This window comes from Staurois parvus, unplaced genomic scaffold (genome assembly GCF_062004578.1).
Source record: "Staurois parvus isolate SC_StPar_1 unplaced genomic scaffold, SC_StPar_1.0 ptg000789l, whole genome shotgun sequence".
Taxonomy (NCBI): domain Eukaryota; kingdom Metazoa; phylum Chordata; class Amphibia; order Anura; family Ranidae; genus Staurois; species Staurois parvus.
Window position 1 is genome coordinate 447,308 of NW_028318585.1, and position 27,420 is coordinate 474,727.

At 40.5% G+C, this 27,420-nt stretch overlaps 1 protein-coding gene across 1 annotated transcript in view; it reads left to right on the forward strand.

The window, feature by feature from the left end:
- Window positions 1-27,420, forward strand: part of LOC149444318 (uncharacterized) — a 104,686-nt gene that overhangs the window by 49,977 nt on the left and 27,289 nt on the right. The window contains 6 exon segments of the mRNA XM_089654673.1: window positions 3,498-3,526; window positions 8,423-8,490; window positions 9,175-9,227; window positions 13,605-13,677; window positions 22,542-22,576; window positions 27,160-27,210. Of these exon segments, the coding sequence (XP_089510799.1) occupies window positions 3,498-3,526; window positions 8,423-8,490; window positions 9,175-9,227; window positions 13,605-13,677; window positions 22,542-22,576; window positions 27,160-27,210 (309 nt within the window).

Consider the following 27,420-nt stretch of genomic DNA (forward strand, 5'->3'; position numbering starts at 1 on the left):
TTCTGACCCTACCATCTGAATGTCGCAGTAACCAGTCTTCCCATTGACCTCTGATATCAACAAGGCATTTTCTTCCACATAACTGCTGCTCACTGGATATTTTCTCTTTTGCGGACCATTTTTTGTAAACTCTAGATATGGTCGTGTGTGAAAATCCCAGTAGATCAGCAGTTTTTGAAATACTTAGAGCAGCCTGTCTGGCACCAACAACCATGCCACGTTCAAAGTCACTTAAATCCCCTTTCTTGCCCATTTTGACGCTCGGTGTGAACTTTCTTCCCCAGCAGGCCACTGTATACTGGAGAGCCCTCGCCACTACAGACTCATAAAACATCTTCTGCATCATTCGGCAGATGTTAAAAGACCTCATTCTCAAAAAATAGAGGCAGCTCTGGCCCTTACTATAGAGCACTTCTGTGATCTTGCTCCAGTCCAGCATATGTGCACCCCCAGATACTTGTAATTTTCAACTACAACCACATCCATTCCTCGGATGGAGAAACCGGTCTCCGGTGCCTTCCTTCTGAAATACACAACCAGCTTTGTCACAGTTAGGTACAGATGATTATCCTCACACCATGTGGAAAAGTTCTCCACCACAGTCCTATAGCCCTAGACCACAAACTGTATGGCTGCTAGCTTCTTGCACAGGAGATCCAGCCTGTTAGTATTAAAAGCAGTGGAGAAGTATAAAAACATAACCCTCACAGTGCTCGCCAGCTTATCAAGGTGTGCATACATGTGATTTAGCATGAAAATCATAGCATCCTCAACTCTGTCCCAGCTGGTAAACAAACCACAAAGGATCTAAATATTTACTAACCATGGGCTGTACCTGATGAAACAAGTCTCTTCAAAGTCTTCATGATGTGGAAGGTCAAGGTCTGGAATCATTTGAGCTGTAAGGACATGGTATCTTCAGCACAGGAACAAGGCAAGGCTTATTCCACAACATAGGGACTTTTCATAGACTCAGGCTAAAGAACTGTTGAAGAACACCCCGACCTGGTCTGCACATGCCCTGAGCACCCTAGGACTAACGCCATCAGGGCCTGCTGATTTTCCTGCCTTAAGTCTTCTGACTCTCTACTCACCTGTTCAGCTTTAAAAGACATACAGTGGGGATCGAACGTTTGGGCACCCCAGCTAAAAATTTGTATTAATGTGCATAAAGAAGCCAAGGAAAGATGGAAAAATCTCCAAAAGGCATCAAATTACAGATTAGACATTCTTATAATATGTCAACAAAATTTAGATTTTATTTCCATCATTTACATTTTTAAAATAACAGAAAACAAAAAAATGGCGTCTGCAAACGTTTGGGCACCCTGCAGAATTTATAGCATGCACTGCCCCCTTTGCAAAGCTGAGACCTGCCAGTGTCATGGATTGTTCTCAATCATCGTCTGGGAAGACCAGGTGATGTCAGTCTCAAAGGTTTTAAATGCCCAGACTCATCTGACCTTGCCCCAACAATCAGCACCATGGGTTCTTCTAAGCAGTTGTCTAGAAAACTGAAACTGAAAATAGCTGACGCTCACAAAGCTGGAGAAGGCTATAAGAAGATAGCAAAGCGTTTTCAGATGTCAATATCCTCTGTTCGGAATGTAATTAAGAAATGGCAGTCATCAGGAACAGTGGAAGTTAAAGCAAGATCTGGAAGACCAAGAAAAATATCGGACAGAACAGCTCGCAGGATTGTGAGAAAAACAATTCAAAACCCACGTTTGACTGCACGATCCCTCCAGAAAGATCTGGCAGACACTGGAGTTGTGGTACACTATTCCACTATAAAGAGATACTTGTACAAATATGGTCTTCATGAAGAGTCATCAGAAGAAAACCTCTTCTACGTCCTCACCACAAAAATCATTGTTTGAACTTTGCAAATGAACATATAGACAAGCCTGATGCATTTTGGAAACAAGTTCTGTGGACCGATGAGGTTAAAATTGAACTTTTTGGCCAGAATGAGCAAAGGTACGTTTGGAGAAGAAGGGGCACAGAATTTAATGAAAAGAACCTCTGTCCAACTGTTAAGCATGGGGTTGGATCAATCATGCTTTGGGGTTGTGTTGCAGCCAGTGGCACAGGGAACATCTCACGAGTAGAAGGAAAAATGGATTCAATAAAATTTCAGCAAATTTTGGATGGTAACTTGATGCCATCTGTGAAAAAGCTGAAGTTAAAGAGAGGATGGCTTCTACAAATGGATAATGATTGAATAATGAACACACCTCGAAATCCACGGGGGGTTACATCAAGAGGCGTAAACTGAAGGTTTTGCCATGGCTTTCACAATCTCCTGACCTCAACATAATTGAAAATCTATGGATAGACCTTAAAAGAGCAGTGCGTGACAGACAGCCCAGAAATCTCAAAGAACTGGAAGACTTTTGTAAGGAAGAATGGGCAAAGATACCTCAAACAAGAATTGAAAGACTCTTGGCTGGCTACAAAAAGCATTTACAAGTTGTGATACTTGCCAAAGGGGGCAGTACAAGATATTAACTCTGCAGGGTGCCCAAACTTTTGCAGATGCCATTTTTTTGTTTTCTGTTATTTTGAAAGTGTAAATGATGGAAATAAAATCTAACTTTTGTTGACATATTATAAGAATGTCTAATCTGTAATTTGATGCCTTTTGGAGATTTTTCCATCTTTCCTTGGCTTCTTTATGCACATTAATACAAATTTTTAGCTGGGGTGCCCAAACTTTCGATCCCCACTGTAGATGTAATTTCCTGAGGCAAATAAAATAAATGAATAAATAAGCAAAAAAACAATATTTAATGTATTGAAAAAAATAACTGTAACTCACTGCCCTGCATACACCTGCAAATGCAATTGTGTGCCCGTGTATCTAAAACCGGGGTCACGCCACACATGTGAGGTATCATTGGGACAGCCTGTGCGAGAGCAATAATAGTGGCAGAGCTCACAGTTAACTCTAAACTGATAAGCTGTAAAGGCTTTTAACGTTTTCACTATCCCTCTAACATAAACACAAGAGCTATTGCTTTTCTTGAGTGGCCTGGCCACTCTCATGAAGGAAGAATGGGAACATTGTACGGGTGTTCTATTACTGTGAGGCTAAGCTTTGTCATGTAAAATACTGTAGAACTGCACTGTTTGTAAACAAAACGTGTCCATAACAGAATCCATTTAGAATTCTTTATAGTCTGCAGCCCCTTTATGTTAAATATATTTTATTTTTTATTTATTTTTGGAGTGGAGTGTTTCAAAATATACAAAACAATATCATACTATAGCAAAATAGTTGTAGCCCTTTTCAACAATTACATTATACAGTGTCCCAGCGTGTGGCAAATCTGAGTAGGTCTCCATTATAAAATAAAAAAAAAATAGCTCTGAGTAGATCTGCATTGTACACACATTATTGTCAATCAGAATGCTCTCTATTCAACAGAAAAAAATGAAATGGCTGTAGTAGCATTTGAAAAAACTACATTACAGTTATATATTTACATTTTCAGGAAAGTCTGACATCACCTGCTCGTGAACGGTAAGATTTGTGGGTTTCTTTTATTAAGTTAAAAAATTATTCATTTTTTTCTTTTTAGCCAAATAAATATGAAACATTGCATATTAATGTTTCATATCAGCCAAATTCAGCAGCTAGCTGGTGGAGTTATAGAGTCTGCTGACTCTACACATGATGTATAGTGCCTTGAAAAAGTATTCATACCCCTTGAAACTTTCCACATTTTGTCATGTTACAACCAAAAACATAAATGTATTTTATTGGGATTTTATGTGATAGACCAACACAAAATGGCACATAATTGTGAAGTGGAAGGAAAATGAGAAATGGTTTTTAACATCTTTTACAAATAAATATCTGAAAAGTGTGGTGTGTATTTGTATTCAGCCCCCCTGAGTCAATACTTTGTAGAACCACAATTCGGTACAATTGCAGCTGCAAGTCTTTTTGGGGATGTCTCTACCAGCTTTGCACATCTAGAGAGGGTCATGTTTGCTCATTCTTCTTTGCAAAATAGCTCAAGCTCTGTCAGATTGGATAGAGAACATCTGTGAACAGCAATTTTCAAGTCTTGCCACAGATTCTTAATTGGATTTAGGTCTATACTTTGACTGGGCCATTCTAATACATGAATATGATTTGATCTAAACCATTCCATTATAGCTGTATGTTTAGGGTTGTTGTCCTGCTGGAAGGTATACCTCTGCCCCATCTCAAGTCTTTTGCAGACTCAGGTTTTCTTATAAAATTGCCCTGTATTTGGCTCCATCCATCATCCCATCAACTCTGAGCAGCTTCCCTGTCCCTTCTGAAGAAAGGCATCCCCACAACATGATGCTGCCACCATTATGTTTCACGGTGGGGTGATGGGTGATGTGCAGTGTTAGTTTTTCACCACACATAGCATTTTGCTATTAGGCCAAAAAGTAAAATTTTGGTCTCATCTGACCAGAGCACCTTCTTCCACATGTTTGCTGTGTCCCCCCCCCCCCCCCATGGCTTCTCACAAACTGCAAACAGGACTTTTTATGGCTTTCTTTCAACAATAGCTTTCTTCTTGACACTCTTCCATAAAGGCCAGATTTGTGGAGTGCATGACTAATAGTTGTCCTGTGGACAGATTCTCCCACCTGAGCTGTGGATCTCTGCAGCTCCTCCAGAGTTACCATGGGCCTGCTTCTCTGATTAATGCTCCCCTTGCTTGGCCTGTCAGTTTAGGTGGACGACCATGTCTTGATAGGTTTGCAGTTGTGCCATACTCTTTCCATTTTCAGATGATGGACTGAACAGTGAGACAGTGAGAGAACATTGAGATGTTCAAAGCTTGGGATATTTTTTTATAACCTAACCCTGCTTTAAACCTCTCCCAACTTTATCTCTGACCTGTCTGGGTTCCTTGGCCTTCATGATAATGTTTGTTCACTAATGTTCTCTAACAAACCTCTGAGGGCTTCACAGAACAACTATATTTGTACTGAGATAAAATTACACACAGGTGTACTCTGTTTACTAATTAGGTGACTTCTGAAGGCAATTGCTTCCACTAGATTTTAGTTAGGGGTATCAGAGTAAAGGGGGCTGAACACAAATGCATTTTTGTTTTAATTTTTAAAACCATTTATCATTTACTTTTCACTTCACAATTATGTGCCACTTTGTGTTGGTCTATCACATAAAATCCCAATAACATAAATTTACATTTTTGGTTGTAACATGACAAAATGTGGAAAATGTCAAGGAGTATGAATACTTTTTCAAGGCACTGTATGGGTGATGGAGTTGCTCCTCTGTACACTGCATCGTCATTCCATGAATGTGTAGCAAAAATTGACAGCAGAAATAGAAACAAATGTTCTTCTTTTTAATTTATAAACATTTAAAAAAATATAAACAAAGAGGTTGCAGTGTCACATAATACATAGGGTTGCATGTGATGTGCAAGCCTATTGATGCTACAGCATGGTTATAAATAATATTTGTAATAATAATTGTACAGTACAGAACACAGGATCTCTAGTCATAGGAAGCAGCCTTCAGGTGATTGGACACTGGCAAAAAAGCTGCATGGACATCCTGATTATAACACCTCCCACTCGCAGCTTTTTTGCTAGTGTCCTTAGGTAATGGAAGTTCTTTCTCCTGACTGAAGTTATTCCCCTTTTTTGACTGGGGTTTTGTTCTGCAGGATTCTTATTTCAAGTTGTAGCTACTCCATAGTCCCTTGACTTTCATGTGCAAATTTCAGGACCAGTTAACACCTCAGCTAAGCCTAGGGGAACTGTAACCGAATCCTACCTGGAAGAAGATGCTCAGCCTGTATTATCCCTTCAGGCACTTGTTCATGTGTCAGCACTTATCTTGCCACAACATGCATTGCTTTTAGTTAGCTGCAGGGTGCTGTACAGGTCCAGAGCCAAGGACCATCACTGGGTGGAGCCCTGTCTCTGAAGACTCCTTTTGGGGTTTGCCCATTCAGGTGGCCAAAGCAGAATGGAGGTTTGTCCAGTTAATCCCGCTCCACTACTGAAGAGCTCTGCTACAGTAAATGGGGCTCAACCCTTTTAAAACTTGCCCCCAGTGTGCTGACTCTGATCCCCATGGACCTTGTGAAGTGCATGCTGCAACACTTTTATTCAAATTTGACACCATTATGGGCCTCTATCTGTTGCAAATCTGTTGCATTGGGGCTGCTAGTGCAACTGTGTGGCTATGGACTCCTGGGTATACTGTGCATGCATACACCATTTTGGCATGTGTGCATAAAGTGCACCGCTAAGGAGTTGTATTGAATTCAACATATAATAAAACAACGAATACGTGTATAAAAATTAGTGCAAAAAAAGAATATCAACATATAAACAAAGTGTAATGACAAATTAATATAGTCCATACCAGGGGCGGACTGACCATTTGGAAACTTGGGCACTGCCCGAGGGCCCGGGGTCAGTAAGGGGCCCCATGAGATGCCCCTGGTACCTTTTTCATAGGCTTTTTTGGGTTTGGGCAAGGACACAGGGGCCCCATGATCCCCTATTGCCCGGGGGCCCCATGAGTTGTCAGTCCCACCCTGGTCCATACAGTGTAAAACTGTGTATCAGTGACACTACAAGACACAACAGAGAAGTATCCATTTCCACACAGTGCTTGGGGGTCCAGTGAATACTCCACCACCACTATGCACTCACCAGAATGCTACTGGCATAATGGCAATAATCGATGATCAATCAAATTCACTATCCAGAATCCTTAGGACAAAGGACTTCCTTAGACATGCAGGCAGGAGGGTGTGCTTAGTTGAGAAAACCCCTCTTCCCCTCCTGAAGACTCCCGGCATGTATGGCATCATTTGCCTGGGCATGGAAACTTGGAAGTAATTTAATAGGAGTCTGTGGTGCAGGCTTTCACTCAGCATGTCCCAGTCTGGTGGAGGAACCCTTCAAGAGTTTCTTGCACAGCAAAACACCACACAGTTTTATATCTTATTGAGTTTTGAAACTCAAAGTACAGCCAGGGACTCAAAGCAAAGCAGTTTGAAAACTTGATCTCCCTGAAGTCTCTATAGGTCATTTGCCAGAATCCAGTCACCTGCAGGTAGCTTCATATAACACAAAGGATCCAGTATCCTGTACTGTACTCCAAGAAAAGGGTTTTAAAAGTAACTGAAAAATCCTGTTTTACAGTATGTATGTTTACTGTGTGGTCCGCTAACTGCTTAAAGTGAAATTCCCTTAAATAAAGGTGATGCTTTCATTTTCAATTTCCTAAATATTGTTTCTTATGATTTTAATATGTACTTTTTGATCCTGCTAGTTGAGTCGGCAAGGCCACAGTCCCACTTCTGAAATTGCAGCATTGTCAGCCCTTGGAGCTGTGGTTACCCATTAAGCACAGTGGTGATGTCATCACATCACTGCTTCCCCCATAACATGGGCATTGTTGGCCAAGTCATAGCCCCATGGGCTTACAGAATTTCTGCTCCTCTATGCCACAGAGAGGTGATCTGGGAGCATCATTAGATCCTGCCCACTGCCTCAAAGAAAAGAACAGCTTGGGAGCTAGTTAGCTGTTAGTCATTTGACCTAGAATAATAAAAGAAAATAAAGAAATTAGAATGGCTTTTATGAAGTTATCATAGTTTACTGAAGAGTGCTAATAATAAACATTTCTGCTATTTTCCTTGTCAAAGACTTGCCTTAACCTTAAGGTCCAATTAACACATATGGCATCTAATAGATGATTTTTTTTTTGTTCAGCCACTGGATTGAATGAAAAAATATACTTGAATCCCCCCTTAACACATTTGAGGTGGATAGGGGAATCCTCCTGCTGTGCGTTTGTATTCTGACAGCGAGGAGACTTCCCAGTTGTCACAATTCACTGATCGTCACTCCCGGCTATAGTGTCAAAAATCTGACAGGGCAGTTGTACAGAAGTCTTTCAACTGCTGTGGAACCACACCCTGTCCATACATGGATCAAAGTTCAGCTGCTCCCTGCTGAACCGGCCAAATTTCGATTCATGTATGACTGGCTTATCACAAGAATGGCTGACATCACTTGCCTGATTAAAGTGTCATGCGTGGTTTTGAAACATTGCACTTGTTCCTTTGTGATGTAATAATTCTTCAGTAAAAGCTTTGGATGCAAATTGGTGATCTGTGGTGTGCTGGCAATAATGTGCACTTATCTTAGATGTCTCCAGCTGGCAGTTATTTGTAAGCCATTCCAGGAATGATTGCGTTGGGAATATTGACAATATCTTGTATCACAAGAATTTTACGTTTCAAAAGAATTTTACATTTTAGAACAGTAATTATATATGTATTCTAACTGCATGTTTAGCGATTTGCCTGAAAGTTTATTGTAAGCAAAAACATTGCCCTACCCTCATGGTCATCCTTATTTCTGTTAACTACAGTATATCAAGCAGCAGCACAGATTCCAGCAGTTCTTGGACCCCAGAAATATTACGCTCCGTCTCTCTCAGTAAGTACGGTATATTTTGTGTTTTTGTGGAAGACATAGATTTTGTGCTTTGCTAGTTATTAGAAGTTCCCATGGTAATAAACAATTTGCATTTACCATAAAGGAAATTTGTAGGGGCTATTTTACCTTGCTGGTGTTATGAATATTTGTGATATAGTGCACAGATCTTGTTGTTCTTGGGGGATTATAGCACAAAACAATCTCTTAGAAACTATAAAGACCGCATTGTCCAACCATGGCAGCATTACACAGACCTATGGAAGTAAGCTAAATATAATTCTTTCAATTGTGTGCATTTATAGAACACAGACATGTTGTGTAGGTTGGTGTACATCAGTCCTAGCCTTCCAAAGAGTTTATATTGTGATGCATCATCCACAGTTATACAGATACATATATAAATACTAGTACAGATTTAGGATATACCAATGTCATAGTAGTGTGGTACTGGTTGCAAATTAAAAGTTGATGATTTTGCTGCTTTGTCTAATTACATTTGCCACAAAGGTGGAGTTTCATAGTAGTTGCTTTTGGCCCATAAGTATAGTAGACATATAAGCGGGCAAAATATAAGAAGGTTAAACTTCAGTTTTAACGTTTTTTCTGAATAATTAACTGCTTTAACTGGTGTCTGTTCATGCCTGCTCGGAGTTCAGTTCTTTAAATAAAAATACGTTTTTATAGGTGGTTTTCCAGAAAAAAATAAGAAGCACAAACAGAATGGAAATAATCCAGAGGTATGAGCTTTTGCGTATTGCACTCTTTTAACCTTTTATATTTCTTATTAAATTTAGGCCAAAATGTAATCTGCTACAGTTGTGTTCAAAATAATAGCAGTGTGTTGAAAAAAGTGAATAAAGCTCAAAATCCTTCTAATAGCTTTTATTTCCATACACACAAATGCATTGGGAACACGACACATTCTATTCCAAATCAAAACATGAAGAAAAATATATCAAATTTGTGTTGTTCCTCTAAAAAAAAAATTGAAGAAAAGTGAATATTAGACTGTTCAAAAAAATAGCAGTGTTTGTATTCTTCTTTACAAACTCAAACATTCACTATATAAACTGAAAAATGTTTGAAGATTTTTCTTTCCTTTGAATCACTTAATGAATATTTAGTTGTATAAGCACTGTTTCTGAGAACTGCTATACATCTGTGTTGCATGGAGTCAACCAACATCTGGCACCTGTGAACAGGTATTCCAGCCCAGGATGATTGGACTACATTCCACAGTTCTTCTCTATTTCTTGGTTTTGCCTCAGAAACTGCATTTTTGATGTCACCCCGCAAGTTTTCTATTGGATTAAGATCCGGGGATTGGGCTGGCCACTCCATAACGTCAATCTTGTTGGTCTGGAACCAAGATGTTGCACATTTACTGGTGTGTTTGGGGTCGTTGTCTTGTTGGAACACCCATTTCAAGGGCATTTCTTCTTCAGCATAAGGCAGCATGACCTCTTCAAGTATTCTGATGTATTCAAACTGATCCATGATCCCTGGTATGCGATAAATAGGCCCAACACCGTAGTATGAGAAACATCCCCATATCATGATGCTTGCGCAACCATGCTTCACTGTCTTCACAGTGTACTGTGGCTTGAATTCAGTGTTTGGGGGTCGTCTGACAAACTGTCTCCGGCCACTAGACCCAAAAAGAACAATCTTACTTTCATCAGTCCACAAAATGTTGCGCCATTTCTCTTTAGGCCAGTCAATGTGCTCTTTGACAAATTGTAACCTCTTCAGCATATGTCTTTTTTCAACAGTGGGACTTTGCGGGGGCTTCTTTCAGATAGCTTGGCTTCACATAGGCGTCTTCTAATTGTGACAGTACTCACAGGTAACTTTAGACCTTCTTTGATCTTCCTGGAGCTGATTGTTGGCTGAGACTTGCCATTTTGACTTTTCTTCTATCCATTTGAATGGTAGTTTTTTGCTTTCTTCCACGTCTTTCAGGTTTTGGTTGCCATTTTAAAGCATTTGCGATCATTTTAGCTGAGCAGCCTATCATTTTCTGCACTTCTTTATATGTTTTCCCCTCTAAAATCAACTTTTTAATCAAGGTACGCTGTTCTTCTGAACAATGTCTGGAACGACCCATTTTCCTCAGAATTTCAGAGAGAAATGCACTGTAACCAGCATGTACAACATTTGCTGCCTTCCTTCCTTAAATAAGGGCAATAATTGCCACCTGTTTTTCAAAGAATTAGTGATTCAATTACACAGAATCAGCATTATGCATGTCATGACTGTTGAGTCTGTTGGATTTCTATTACTCTACTACACCTGCTAGTAAATTATTTGCCATGTAGAAATATCATTTCTACCAAAAACAGTGACTGATCAGGTTAGTGATGTCTGACTGCTATTAATTTGAACACAACTGTACAAGTCTTTGGTTTAAAAAAAAAAAAAAAAAAAGTCTCCATAAGTGTTTATTGATTGGCTTGTGTCAAAGCTATAGCATGTACAAAAAATACTGTATACTGAATAAATATATATATATATATATTTTTTTAATGATTTATACTAGTAATGGCAGTGATCAGCGACTTATAGTGGGACTGTAATGGTTTGGCAGGCATTCTGATACTGACAGTGACATCACCAGTGACACTAATGCAGTGATCAGTGATAATTGTATACACTGTCACTGTACTATTGACACTGGCTGGGAAGGGGTTAACATCTAGGGGCAAGCAAAGGGTTAACTGTGTGCCTAACAATGTGTGTTGTGTGTAATATGTGCTGCTTTTACTAAGATGTGGATGTTTTTTCTACCTCTGTACTGTGATTCACTAAGCTAATTAGTGGGTCCTGGCCATAAATCATTGGCCGGGACTTGCTGACCGACTTGTGCTGTACCGAATGACAGCACAGATGGGGCAGCGGACGCTCACACATGCCCCCTACCCAGAAACGCTGGATTACATATATGTACATGATCCAGCACAGAGCGGCCAACACCACCAGTAAATATACAGTGGGCGGTCTACAACTGATTGATCCTTATGCTGCTAGCATTAGTAAATGGAGGGGGGGTTTTCTCAGCTAAGCGCATCCTCCTGCCTGCACGCCTAAGCTAAGGGCAGATGGATTCCAGAAAATAAATGCTACTTGAATCACCTGCTCTTATGCAACATGGCCATGGTGCGTCTCTCATGTCTCCATCTTGCACTCACTTGGAGCAGCTCAGGAGATCAGATCTGAGAGAGACATTGAGAAAAATGCTGTCACTTGTAAACACATGCCGGACTTCTGTGTTTACAAGTAATAGTGGTGAGCAGAGTGCCTGAGCCAGAGGTGCTGGAGCTGAGTTCCACTAGTCCCATCTGAAAAAAAAAGCCCTGCTCATTATAACCAAGGATTTGTAGTCTGTAGAGCAGGCCGTGAAACCACTTGCCAAATGCGCTATAGCCGAATGACGGCTACAGCGCGGTTGTCCATTTCTGGGAGGGCGTCATATGACGTCTTCCCAGAACACACCCTCCTGTGTGCCCCCAGCTGTGTCTCACGGACACAGCTGATCACGTGATGTGGTAAAAGGCCAATCACAGCGGCCTTTTACCACGTGATCAGCTGTGTCCAATGACTCAGCAGATCACTGGGTAAATGCAGTTGCCGGTTATCGGCTGCACTTTCCTCACGCTGTCACAGAGTGAGGAAAGTACTGCCGATAACCAGCAATTGTAAGAAAACAGATCGGACCTGATAATCCGTGCCCTGACGAGCAGTGCCAGTCACCTGTGCCACCTACCTGTGCCCATCAGTGCCACCCACAAGTGCCAAGCAATGCCACCCACCTGTGCCCATCAGTGCCTAGCAGTGCCACCCACCTGTGCCCAACAGTTCCTAGCAGTGCCACCCACGTGTGCCCAGCACTGCCACCCACCAGTGTCCAGCAGTGTTCCCCCATCAATGCCACCAGTCAGTACCACCCATCAGTGCCGCCTCTGACTGCCCATCCTTGTTGCATATCAGTGCAGCACCATCAGTGCTGCCTATCAGTGCCCATCTGTGCTGCCTATCCATGCCACCTATCAGTGCCCATCAGTGCTGCCTACCAGTCCCATCAGTGGTGCTTATCAGTGCAGCCTCATCAATGCACATCAGTGAAGGAGAAAAATGACCTGTTTGGAAAATTTTATAATAGAAGCAAAGAAAAACTTTTTTTTTTATCTTTGTTTGTTTATAGCTCAAAATACCACCAAAAGAAAGCTATATTTGTGTGAAAAAAAATTATAAAAATGTCATATGGGTACAATGTTGCACGACTGCGCAATTGTCATTCAAAGTGCGACAGCGCTGAAAGCTGGAAATTGGCCTGGGCAGGATAAGTGCTGGTAGGCAAGTGGTTAAGGTACAAGAGAGCTCTGTCTGCACTTCTTTCAGCCCTAAGGCTCCTTTCAAATGGAACATAGTCTGCTTCAATCAGCAGGGGATCATTGAGCAGATCCTTTCCTGAATCAGAGCAGGACAGGACTGATATCAATCTTGTGACATCCATGCCCATTCAGTTTCCTTGTGGTGAACACAGGAGGACTCATGACAGTTCTGTGAGCAACTCCACTGTCCATTTACTGTCCATCAGGCTACCTCCTATCTGTTATGTTTAGGTCCACTAAAACAGAAAATGACGCAGTCCATTTTTGGTTTTTGCCAGACCTGGACAGACCCAGAAGTAGCTGGGTGTAAATGGGCACAAGTCTGTTTACATTCACCCGTCCATAGGACTGCATGGAGCTTAGGATCAGGTCTGCCTGAAAAGCTGAGAGGTGGACTTGATTGGGATGCCCGGGTGAAAGGGCCCTAGCTCATTCAGCCCACTGCTTGAATTTATCACAAAACTTTACAAACCATAGAACTTACAGAATAGTGGATACAAATGTATTGTAACCTACAGCTCCGGGTTTACAAAAATATTTTCGACTCACTCTGTTCAATATAGTATGGTATACAGACCGTTCCCGAAAAATGTTACTGCACAGGCCAGTTAAAAAAAGGAATGGGCTCAATGGTCAGGCATGAAGTGTGTCTTTTTAAAACTTAACTGTAAATAATATTCTGATCTAATATTCTAAATAATATATCTTTCTTTGTAATGACAGCTGGAAACTGCTCTGTTCACTATGCCACCTGAGGAAAGGAAAGCCTATTCTCAATTGTACGATGAAGTTGGGGGTAAGCTCAGAAATCATGATATCATTGATTGTTTATACTAAAATCTTTAAAAAGAAGAGTAAAAAGCAATGCACAAACATTATATAGTCTGCAAACTGAGTCATTATTAAAAAAAAGTCCACAAAAGTAATTCACATTTTTAAGGTGCAAGTGAACTATTCACTTGTAAATAATATCAAACCCAAAACATGTACCACCACCATATGGACCACAACTCACCATAGACACATGACCTGGAAAAGACCACCCACTATTTTTCCACCACAATCCCAAATCTTTCCTTTTGAAGGTTAGTGTATAACCTCACGGTTTCTTTCCAGCAGTATCATTCACAACTCGGTAGAGAGAAAAAACTTCTCATAGTGCAGACATGTTTGTTAAAATCAACATACAAGATTAACATGAATCCAATCTCATACTCCAAAAAGCAAACTGCATTTAGGCTCTGGCATACAATAAATCATCGTCCCACACTCATTTTCCTGATTAGTCTCCAACCCAGAGTTCTTGATGTGCTTCAAAGCATTTCCAAACTCTAACTGCAAAAAACAAGGAATAGAGGGCGCACCAGTCTAGTGCATTACCTCAGCGATAATTTTATTTATGTAGAAAAGCAGATGTATACACACATGCAACATCAGAATAATTGCACATCAATTCATAGTGTACTTAAACAGCCCGATCCCCTAGTGCGACAAGACTATCCAAAAGCATGACACGTTTTGAAGGGAGAACCCCTCTTCCTCAGAGCCAATTTGGGATACAGCACAACAGACACACATATAAAGACCGAAAGGATCACATGATAACAATGTCAACTACTCCCCACTGTGGGTGTGTGACTTGCAGATGTAAATAAATAAATACATTGATCAACCACAGAATGTGTAAACTTAATATTACACATTAATAAATGAATAAATAAATATAAAAATAAGAATACTCATTATGTCACTAATCCATACCAAATGTAGGTAACAAATTAATGAATTATATGACACCATAAATAAGATATACTGTCTAAATATATGCAAACAAATGTGTATATGCATGGTGACACTGCCACTGAATTGGGGTGAAAAAATGTGTCTAAAATGGAGGATAATGCGGTGGAATGCATGTCAATTGTAAACAGGAAGTTCGTCGCGACTGTGCATTCCAGTGCTTTGCTAGCACTTGAAGGTAAATTTTGACGACTCTCATATGCAGCAGAGTGGCAGTACTAGTGCCGCTCTATCTTTTGGTGAACTGGTGAGCACCAGCGGCCTAGTACATCCTGGTCTTTCACATACCAGCACTGCAGTATCACTTGGTGACGTGGCGAGTCCCATGAATGCAGTACAAGCTGGTGCAGTGGTGAGCACAAGTATTGTCCCGCAACCACCAAGAATTCGCACACAGGCCCATAGAGCTCCTAGTATCCTTCCGGATGTGCTTGCAAATCCTGATTGGCAGCCCACAAATTCTGCAGCACCCCTTCTTCCCCCATTCACTGCCCAACTCGGAATTCAGGTGGAAATAGCAAATTTAACTACTCCCCTTGATTTTTTGGAGCTGTTTTTCACGGAAGATCAGTATGCATTGATTGTGGATCAAAGCATGTATATGCACAACAATTTATCGTCACCAACCCAAATTCAAACCTGGCCAGTCCATTCGCATGGAAACCCATTACGGTTTCCGAATTAAAATTTTTCGGGGGGCCTAACCCTCAACATGGGCATTACTAAAACAAAATTAATTGTGGTTTTATTGGTTCACAGACCCGATTCATCATATGCCCGTGTTCTCTGCTGCCATGGCCAGGCATAGATATGAGAGTATAATGTGTTTTATGCATTTCAACGACAACACACTCTGTCCTCGGGGTGACCCTGAATTTGACTGGCTCCACAAAATTTGGCCCTTCATAAATCACTTTAACCAAAAATGTGCAGATGTCTATACTCCCCAGCAAAACATCTGCGTTGATGAGTCCCTCATTAATTTTTTTGGCCACCTTACATTCAAACAATTTCTCCCCAGCAAGCGTTCCAGATATGGGGTCAAGATGGGGAGCAGTGGCAAGATAGTTTGGGACTTAGTGTCATCCTTTTTCCATATGGGGTACCACTTATACCACGTAGATAATTTTTATTTAAGCATGCCACTATTTAGACATTTGTACAATCTTGGACATGGCGCATGTGGCACTGTGCGACCTAATCGCCACGGTTTCCCCCAAGGGCATGTAAATACCTGTCTTAGAAAAGGGGGAAAAAGCCTGCTTGAGAAATGAACAATTGCTCGCAGTGAAGTGAAGGACAAACGGGATGTTTTTGTCCTGTCTTCCATTCATGCAGACACGACCATCCAAATTCAAAGCTTGACAGACCATTCCCATGGAAACCCATTACGGTTTCCAAAGCAGACTGGCTCCACAAAATTTGGCCTCTCGTAAATCACCTTAACTAAAAATGTGCAGATGTCTATACTCCCCAGCAAAAAATCTGTATTGATGAGTCCCGCATTAATTTTTCTGGCCGCCTTGCATTCAAACAATTTCTCCCCAGCAGGCATGCCAGATATGGGGTCAAGATGTATAAGACCTGTGAGAGGGCAACAGGCTATACATATAAGTTTCGGATTTACGAGGGGAAAAGATAGGGTGGAGCCCCCTAGATGCCCAGACTACATGGGGAGCAGTGGCAAGATAGTTTTGGACTTTGTGTCATCCTTTTTTCATATGGGGTACCTTATACATGGACAATTTTTATTCAAGTGTGCCACTATTTAGACATTTGTACAATCTTGGAATTGGCGCATATGGCACCGTGCGACCTAATATGTGCCCACCATTAGAAGTGGGTGGATGCAGGGCGGTATGTTCTAATCGTGGGCATACCACACACTTTTTCTGGCAGAGATTTCTTCTCTTTTTTTTCCATTCAGGCCACAGGCTGCATAAAAAAAAAGAACATAGCATATATACTCAACAAGGACCAGCGACGTACTGGTACATCACTGGACTTTGACTAGATTATGCCTACATCAGCTTTCATGTAAAAGCAATCCTAGTGGCAAATTAGTTGCAGGATTGCTTTTACAAGCAACGGATGAGGATGCCCCCCCTCCCTGCTGCCTTTCACGGCCTTCTCGGGCAGTCCCGTGCCATTGGGGGAACCTGAGAATGCAGCCGGTGTTTCTGCCAGATGACCATAGAGCTGATTGGAGACCAGAATGATGCCAATAATCTCTATAGTCTAAGAAATCAGAAGCTATGAGCATTTAGTCACTTCAGTTTCGCACAATATAAATAGCGCCATTTGTAAATTGGGAAAGCATCTGATCACACCGATCTTGGTTTGATTGGATAGTGTAAGGGCAGAGGAGATATCTAGAGTCTGATAGACCCCAGATTTCTCAAAAAAGAATATATGACAATGCCCATTGAAGTTACAGGGGATATTTGTATTCTCTGTGATAGCATTAAAAGTGATAAAAAAAAAAAAAATTAAAACAGCGGTTGCACCATGCATGTAAGGTATCGCCGTGAACGTCAGATCAAGGGCAGTAATTCTAGCACTAGACCTCCTCTGTAAATCTAAAATGGTAGCTTGTAAAGGCTTTTAAAGCGTTGCCTATGGATATTAAAAATGTATGTAGTTTGTCGCCATTGCACGGGGCACGCGCAGTTTTAAAGCATGTCATGTTTGGTATCTATTTACTTGGCATACCATCATCTTTTATATTATACCAAATAACTGGCCAATATATTGTGGTTTTGTGCATTAAAAATAAAAAAAGTGTATTTTTTAAAAAAAATTTGCATTTGAAAAATCGCTATGCGAGTACTATGTGACATAAAAAATTGCAGCACCCACCATTTTATTTATTAGGGTGTCTGCTTTAAAATATATAATGTTTGGGGGTTCAAAGTAATTTCCTAGCAAAAAATACAGAAAAAGTGTCAGAGAAGGCTTGGTCTTCAGATGGTTAGATGAGTGAATGATGTCTGGCATAAATTTCTAATGCTGGGCATAAAATGCCCCACCTCCCAAAACGACCCCTTTTTGGACTCCCCAAACTATTTGCTGAGAGGCATGTTGAGTCAATAGAAGACTTTATTTTTTTACCACAAGTTTTTCGAAAATGACAAAAAAAAAATTATTATTTTTATTTTTTAACAAAGTTGTCACTTAAATCATTTTTTGCTCACAAATGCCATGGGTATATGTAGAATTACTCCCCAAAATACATTCTGCTACTTTTCCCAAGTGGGTACCACATGTGGGATACTTTTTTGTAGTCTAGCCAAGTACAGGACCCCAAAATCCAATAAGCACCTTCAGGCTTTTAAAGGGCTTTATTTCTTCATTACACTTCCTGACTACCTATCACAGTTTCGGAGGCCCTGATATGCCAGGATAGCACGAACCCCCCCCCCCAAATGACCCCTTTTTAGAAAGTAGACACCCCAAGGAATTTGATAAGAACCATGGTGAGTATTTTTCAGATCTCCTTTGTTGCCAAAAGTTTTTGGAAAATGAAGAAAAATAACAAAAAGATATGTTTTCTTTTCTTTTTTTATATTTCAAAACCTTGTGAGAAAAAAATTAGATCTGCAAAATATTCACCATGCCTCTTTTTAAATTCCTTGGGGTGTCTACTTTCCAAAAAGGAGTCATTGGAGGGGGGGGGGGGGGGTTGGCTAGCCTGGTATTTCGGGGCCTCCGAAACTGTGATAGGTAGTGAGGAAGTGAAATGAGGAAGTTACGTAAGCACTTTCAGGCTTTCAAAGTGGTCATTGTAGGTGGCAAGGCTCCCAAAAAGTCTACTATGTGGTATCCCCATACTCAGTAGAAGTAGCAGAATGTATTTTGGGGTGTAATTCCACATATACCCATGGCTTGTGTGAGAAATATATAATTTAAATGTCAATTTTGTGTAAAGAAAAATGTTTTGGTCATTTTTCAAAAACGTGTGGGAAACAAAATAAATCATCCATGGACTCAATATGCCTCTCAGCAAATATCTTAGGGTGTCAACTTTCTGAAAAGAGGTCATTTGGGGGTGTTTGTACTGTCCTGGTATTTTAGCACCTCAAGAAATGTAATGGGCAGTCAGAAAGTGAAATCTGTGTAAATTGCAGTATCTATACCATAGTTTGTAGACACTATAACTTTCACACAAAGCAATCAATATACACTTATTAGGATTTTTTTAACCAAAAACATGTAGCAGAATACATTTTGGCCTAAATTTATGACTAACTTTGAGTTTACTATATATTTTTTATAGCCGAACGTAAAAAATATAATTTTTCTTCAAAATTTTCGGTCTTTTTTTGTTTATAGCGTGAAAAATAAAAAGCACACAGGTGATCAAATACCACCAAAAGAAAGCTCTATTTGTGTGAAAAAAGTACGTAATTTTGTTTGGGTACAGCATTGCATGACCACGCAGTTATCAGTTGAAATAGTGCAGTGTCGAATAGCAAAAAGAGGCCTGGTCATTAAGGGGGGTAAATCCAATAGAGGGCAATTGGTTAAAGTGCTACTCAGCTACCACTATATTATGTTTCCCTCTTACCTATAGTGCTGCATTCTCTACAAAATACATACTCACCTCCACAGAAAATCCAGCATTCACACGCTATGATTCACTGTTCAGGTGACATACATTGGGTTTAGCACCACCATCTTGGTCCTCTTCAGCTGGCTGTCTCTTGCGGGTACAGGCAGCCAGCTACCAATGATACACCGGGCTTGCCCTCTGGCTTAAGCCAGAATGGCGGCAGTGGGCAGGGTCGAAGAAATAAAAAAATAGGTAAACACAGAAAAAAAACCCCTCAATTCTCAACATAGGATTTATGTTCTGCTTTAAACACTGGAACAATATATGAGCTATCCTTATTTTATTTTTTTTATTAAGGAATACGATTAGAGATCTATATCAGTTGATGTATATCCTCAACAGAACACTTGTAAGAACCTCTCATGTACATAATGCCGCACTCAAATGTGCATACCTAAATATACCGCACACTTATATCTAGGCTATTACTCACAGTTATGGTCATCATTTAGGACTTGGACCCCAATGCACCAAATTCTAATTGATGATTTCTGACCTTTTACAATGAAAACATTGTTTCCTAAGCTCTGCCTGGCTATAAATATCAACCTAATTCTGCCCTTAACAATAAAGGGGCAGAGAAGGATGCGCTGCTAAACTGTGCTGAAACACCTTGTGCCATTTGAAAATTGTAAACATCATTTTAAAACTATAAAGCCAAAATCAGTTGAACACAAGGGCACAACGTTTCTCTAGTTGTAAATTGGTTGAAGGCCTGTGACCCCTCCCCAATGTCCAGGTCATATTGGACCGTTTCTCGACTATATCTGGCCTTCGCATCAATTTGTCTTAAACCACGGCATTGAATATTACGCTCCCTGCTGACCTGGTTGAACGGTTGCAGACTCAATTTTCCTACCGTTGGGCGTCCAATTCTCTGGCTTATCTTGGCGTTACACTTACTTCCTCCTACTCTGCCTTATTTTCAGCCAATTATTACCCCTTACTTCCCTGCTTCATTCTTGGCAGTTTCCTTCTTTATCATGGATTGGCTGGATACATGCTGTTAAGATGACTATTCTACCGAAGATCTTATTCTTTTTCCGTACTCTCCCTATTCTTGTCCCTGTGTCTTTTCTTCGTGTACTACAGAGCCGGATTCTCAGTTTTATTTGGGCTCGTAAAAGTCCCAGAGTGCCTAGAGCCACTCTGTATGCCCATAGACTACAGGAAGGTTTGGGAGTTCCACACGTTTCTAGATACTATTTGGCAGCTCAGATTTCCCAGTTGTCTATGCTTTATGCCACGACTGATATTCCATTGTGGGTACTCTTGGAATTACCCAACTGTTTTCCGCTTTCCTTAACTACATTGCTTTGGCTCCCACCTAAGTTGCGCCCTCCGGATTTGAGCCCTATTATGCTTCACAGTTTGAGAATCTGGGATTCTGTTAAATATTCGGGGAATTTGATTTTTGTCATTCCTACCCCTTTTGCCGATCACTCATAATCCTTTATTTTCACCAGGCCTAGAACATCCCTCTTCTTTCTCTTGGTGGACCTCCCATGGCTTTGTTATTGTACACGATTTTCTGAGCACTCGTACGCTTCCATCTTGGGAGTCTCTTCGAGAATCCAGGGGGGTCCCGCCACAGGAATATTATTGGTATTTGCAATTGCGCCACTGGGTCCTGTCCCTCTGTCGTACCTCTACATATCCTTACCGCAAAACGCCCTTTGAGCATGCTTGTCAGCATTCCCCAGGGTCCCCTGGCCTTATTTCTGTAATATATGCCTCCCTTAACAGTAGGTATTCCTTATCGTCCCTCTCTTATGTTTCTCAGTGGGAGCGAGATCTGGGTGTTTTGATTGCAGTGGAGGATTGGCGTAAGGCCTGGGGGATGGTGGCGAAATGTTCATTTAATACAGTCACTCTTGAGGCAGCCTACAAAGTTCTACTACGGTGGTACTGGGTCCCGGCTCGGACTGCTCACTTTAATCCGACTGGCAGAGATAGGTGTTTCCGGAACTGTGGTCTACATGGGGATGTCTTGCACATTTGGTGGTCGTGCCCGCGACTGATTGGCTTCTGGTCTAGGGTTTTCGGTTTGCTTCAAGCGCTATTTCATATTACGGTCCGTATGGATGTAAGGGTGGCCCTCCTGAATTGCCCAATTTCGGGTCTGTCTAGGTCTCAACAGAAATTGACATCCTACCTATTCATTTTGGCTAAACATACTATAGCTCAAGCTTGGAGAACCCCTTCGGTAGTCTTTCAAGGGGAGAGGACTCAGATGAATGCTATGTTGTTCAATGAGCAGATGTCTAGCATTCTTCATGATTCTCATCCAAGATTCCTTAACGTTTGGGAACCTTGGATACGCTATTCCTTACCATCCCTGCCTCTTACTAGTTATGGCCTCCTATAGTTGCAGCTGGTGCTAGCCCCGGATCCATGATCCCTTTAGTTTCCCTTCTTTCATGTTTTCTTTCTGATTCCCTTTTGTTTTATTTTCTTTCTCTTTTCTTCTAACTTCTATTCTTTTCTCTTTTTTCCAATATTATGTTGGATTACTGCTGCTATTTGGCTTGGCTGTTTGCCGTCTCTTCTTGATGTCATCGGACTTTTTGTTATTTGACTAATACACGTCAGCAGGATGACCCTGTTTATACGTTATTGTTCTGCTCTGCCCCTGCGAGGGTGTATTTTGAGCTTGCTATATTCTTAAAAATCAAAACTTTCCTAATAAAAACATTGAAACAGAAAGCCTGTGACCCATGGTGCCATATTACCAAGAATATTGGAAAATCCAAATTGGATTCTTCTACTCTTTACTTTGCCAGACTATTGCCAAGATCAATGATATTCTGTAACAAACGTATTATTCTTACTGATAATGTCATGAAGTGAGGGGGCAGGTTCTGCCGTAGGCAGTAAAATCTGCAAAAACATATTAGGCTATACTTCCACCTACATCTTTCTTCTCTTCAATGAGCGGTTTATTATTCATAGTATAGGCCCATGGTGGACAAACAGAAAAGGGATCTTCATACAGCCTTTCCTTCTATGGTAAATGTAGGCTCTATGACAGAGGCAGCACAGATCACAGTATACCTTATTGTGCAGAATGATACAGGTTCATGGTGACTGTACAGCGTCTGTAGCTAGAGGAGATAGCCAACTGTATAATTGAGCAATATAAATCCTATGTAAAATACTAGGCTTGTGTAGTGGGACTTAGAGCCCGAAATTAACTTATGTTTCTCTAAGAATTGTGCAAAGAAAATCTTATTGGTATCTCATTTCAGGTTCATTGGACAACTCCACATATAATGACTGTGACGTAAGTCCTCTGTTTATTTTTATAGATGGGGTTTACTTTCTGAAACAATAAAGACAATTTTTGTTTTAGTTTGGTGTTTGCTGCATCATTGGTATGGTTTCCCTTAGGCAACTTGAGATCCGATTAGTGAGACCCCAAGTCGCATGACATGTGAAATCCCATGTCAATCAGTGAGAGCTGTCTTAATTAACACTACTGAAGTCGCTTCAACTTTAGAAAAGGTTCCTGTACTACTTTAAGGTGACTCCTATCCAACTTGTGCTATAAGCTTTAATGGAAGTTTCAGATCCTCATATATATTGATGTGATTTGGATTCGACATTACAGGAAGATTACCCAGGCAAAGTCACATAGCATGAAAGTTGCGCATTCAAGTCGTACTCAAGTCACATTAAGTTGCCGGGAAGCACCAAATCACCAGGAAGTCCTTGCCTGGCAAAGTTGTACCGTAAGTCACGCGATTTTCAGGTTCCAGTAGCGTGAACCGAGCCTTAAAATGCACCATCAATATGGACTAGTGGTAATACATTCAAAACACATCTTCAAAGCATTGCCCATATCATGTAACCCATGTGTATCATTGGTATATTCCCTGCATGATGCTCAGTTCATAAAGTTTTAAAGGAAGAGTTCAGGAATTTTAAAAAATCCCCAGCAGCTCCCCTCCCTAGCCCTTACTTACACCTACGGCCTCCTGCATTGTATACAATTAATCTAGTAACATCACATAGACTTGAATGACACATTACACCTGCACTTACATGTACATCCTATTACAGTAGCATGGGTTGCCATGGCACAGAACCAAGTTTGCCCTGGATCAGTGTCATGAGATCCCATGGTATGGACAAGGCTTCCGCCTGCACCATAACAACCAATAATGCTCTAGGGCAGGATGCACCTTTGTTACTGTTTGTTGAGGCCTGCCCACACCATGACAATGCATGACACTGATCCAGGGCAGGTGGCATACAGGGCCACTCCCAGCATTCAGGAGAGGATGAAAGCCCATCCTCCTACAGGGGATAATTGTGTAATGGGGGGGGGGGGGGATCTGTGAATATGGGACTATGTGATGATGAGGAGACTTTGATGGTGGTGACCTCTGATATATGGGAGGATCCTGATATGAAGGGGGCCTCTGATGTGAAGGAAGATGGGAAGGGGGGACCTTTGATATATTAAGGGACCTCCAATGTGAAGGGTGGCTCCTTATGTGACTTCACCAAGGTGGTTGTGTGCATCATCCCAGGCTCAGATCTCCCATTGATAAGTAACATTTACATTTTTTACATCTTAGGGATGTCTCAAGATATTGCATACTTTTAAATGATGCCACAACAGAAAGAAAGGTTGATGCTGGTGTATTGTTGGGGAGGGTGGGGGATTGTGGGTTCTTTTTTTCTAAATCCTGAGTTTGTTCTGTAACTTAGGGATAAGGATCATTTTTTAGCCATGTGCTTGTAAGTTTCAATACCATTGGACTCAGCTGACTATTAATGACATTTTTTAAAATAAAAAAAGATCTTTTAGCTTTGTGAATTGATTCACATGGTTTTTTTTACTAAAGCTGGAGAGTGCAAAATCAGGCACCTTTCTGCATAGAAACCAGTCGGCTTCCATGCTTTATTGCCAAAGCTTAAAGGATAAGTTCACCTTTTGGACAAAAATAATAAATGCACATTTTTTTGCAGGTACAAAAATGTGCATTTATTATTTTTGTCCAAAGGAGCATGGAAAGCATTGCACCAGTGATCAGTAGATTGCTGATGCCATACAGGTCTCCTGCACACCTGTCAGAATATGTGCTTGCCGTACAGGGATGTATGACCAAGCAGATATTCTGACAGGAGGGTTCAATGAGCTACCACTGTGCTCCACAGTACCGTGATAGTTCATTGAAAAAATACAAGCTCACAGCCGCTAAGGCTGTCTGGACTTGTAGTTCATTCATTCACAGAAGGATGTGAATGAATGCCGTGGAAGTATGGGCGGAGCCCTGCACGGCCACGCTGTTTTTAAATCTGACAGATAATATGAAGAAACCCTGTATTATCTGTAAGAGAGAGGGGGCGGAGTACGCAGCTGCAGCTATGGGATCATGTTACACCCTAAAAACGAGTGGAACATGTAACATGTTCCCAAAGGTGAACTTATCCTTTAATTGAACACTCTGAGGTTAGAAGCTGATTTCTATGCAGAAGTAAGCCTGATTTTGCACTCTCCAGCTTTAGTAAATAAAACCCCAAAGTGTCCATGAGTCCTGTGCCATGGATGTACCCTGTGTTAAATGTTTATTTTTAAAACTATATGAATAGAGAAAAAATATATATAACATAAGTATTGTATAAAAATGTGTAAACTTTAAATGGAATTGACCAAAAACCAATATTAGCTATACTTTAAGAACCTTCACAAGCAAAATCAAAGTAGGTAAAAATATACTATTCACAATGTTTATAGTTTAATTACCGAGCCTTAATATATCAGCTTATTTAGAAGGTTAGCATTTTTAATTAATATTACATTTCTGCATGCATTTATATGAATGTATATAGGTCCAACATATAATACACTATTTTACAGAATCACATTAGTTTCTACCTCAGAGTAAAATATAATCTAACATACAGTTGTGTTCAAAATAATAGCAGTCAGACATCACTAACCTGATCAATCACTGTTTTTGGTAGAAATGATATTTCTACATGGCAAATAATTTAGTAGCAGGTGCAGTAGAGTAATAGAAATCCAACAGACCCAACAGTCATGACATGCATGCTGCTGATTCTGTGTAATTGAATCACTAATTGAAAGGGGCATGTTCAAAATAATAGCAGTGTGGAGTTCTATTAGTGAGGTCATTCATTCTTTGAAAAACAGGTGGAAATTATTGCCCTTATTTAAGGAAGGAAGGCAGCAAATGTTGTACATGCTGGTTACAGTGCATTTCTCTCTGAAATTCTGAGGAAAATGGGTCGTTACAGACATTGTTCAGAAGAACAGCGTACCTTGATTAAAAAGTTGATTGGAGAGGGGAAAACATATAAAGACATGCAGAAAATGATAGGCTGCTCAGCTAAAATGATCGCAAATGCTTTAAAATGGCAACCAAAACCTGAAAGACGTGGAAGAAAGCAAAAAACTACCATTCGAATGGATAGAGGAATAGCCAAAATGGCAAGGACTCAGCCAACAATCAGCTCCAGGAAGATCAAAGAAGGTGTAAAGTTACCTGTGAGTACTGTTACAATTAGACGCCTATGTGAAGCCAAGCTATCTGCAAGAAGCCCCCGCAAAGTCCCACTGTTAAAAAAAAGACGTGCTGAAGAGGTTACAATTTGCCAAAGAGCAAATTGACTGGCCTAAAGAGAAATGGCGCAACATTTTGTGGACTGATGAAAGTAAGATTGTTCTTTTTGGGTCTAGTGGCCGGAGACAGTTTGTCAGACGACCCCCAAACACTGAATTCAAGCCACAGTACACTGTGAAGACAGTGAAGCATGGTTGCGCAAGCATCATGATATGGGGATGTTTCTCATACTACGGTGTTGGGCCTATTTATCGCATACCAGGGATCATGGATCAGTTTGAATACATCAGAATACTTGAAGAGGTCATGCTGCCTTATGCTGAAGAGGAAATGCCCTTGAAATGGGTGTTCCAACAAGAGAACGACCCCAAATACACCAGTAAACGTGCAACATCTTGGTTCCAGACCAACAAGATTGATGTTATGGCGTGGCCAGCCCAATCCCCGGATCTTAATCCAATAGAAAACTTGTGGGTGACATCAAAAATGCAGTTTCTGAGGCAAAACCAAGAAATAGAGAAGAACTGTGGAATGTAGTCCAATCATCCTGGGCTGGAATACCTGTTCACAGATGCCAGAAGTTGGGTGACTCCATGCAACACAGATGTACAGCAGTTCTCAGAAACAGTGCTTATACAACTAAATATTCATTAAGTGATTCAAAGGAAAGCAAAATCTCTAAACATTTTTCAGTTTATATAGTGAATGTTTGAGTTTGTAAAGAAGAATACAAACACTGCTTTTTTTTTGAACAGTCTAATATTCGCTTTTCTTCAATTTTTTTAGAGGAACACAAACTTGATATATTTTTCTTCATGGTTTGATTTAGGATAGAATGTATAGTGTTCCCAATGCATTTGTGTGTATGGAAATAAAAGCTATTAGAAGGATTTTGAGCTTTATTCACTTTTTTCAACACACTGCTATTATTTTGAACACAACTGTACATGTCACAATGACACACACACAAACCCTTTTTCTCTGTAAGTCAGTATTATCGGGTCATGTGACCAGATGAGGGGTGCTTTGTAGTCAAGGAACAGTTTTTCCATCATCCTCTATGCAATTCATCATCATGATGTGCTCAATCCAGCATGTCAATGATTTTATTAATTTTTTTTATTTGTAGGTGGTGTATATAAGTTCAGCTTTTTTACAATTAGAAATTGACTAACATACACACTCCGATTTAATGTTTTTTTTAATGAATCAGTCTAAAAATTGTGTTATAACATAATGTATGATTATTTTTTGTAATATTTATGTTCAGGATGAACAAAAGGAAGATGCTTTCAGTTACCCCATGGAAGACATTCCAAAGGTATATACTATAACACACTAGCCAAATAATTGGTTGTCTTGTCATCATCTTTAAAGTGATTTCTAAAAATAATCCTATAGAAGGTTGCCTATTGGGTAGTGGGCATAAAAGTATTGTATCATTGTCAGTGGGATTATTTAGAGGACTCAAGGGTGGAACTAAGCCAAGGACACACACTCAGAGAATTACACAGGAACACGCAGTGTATGA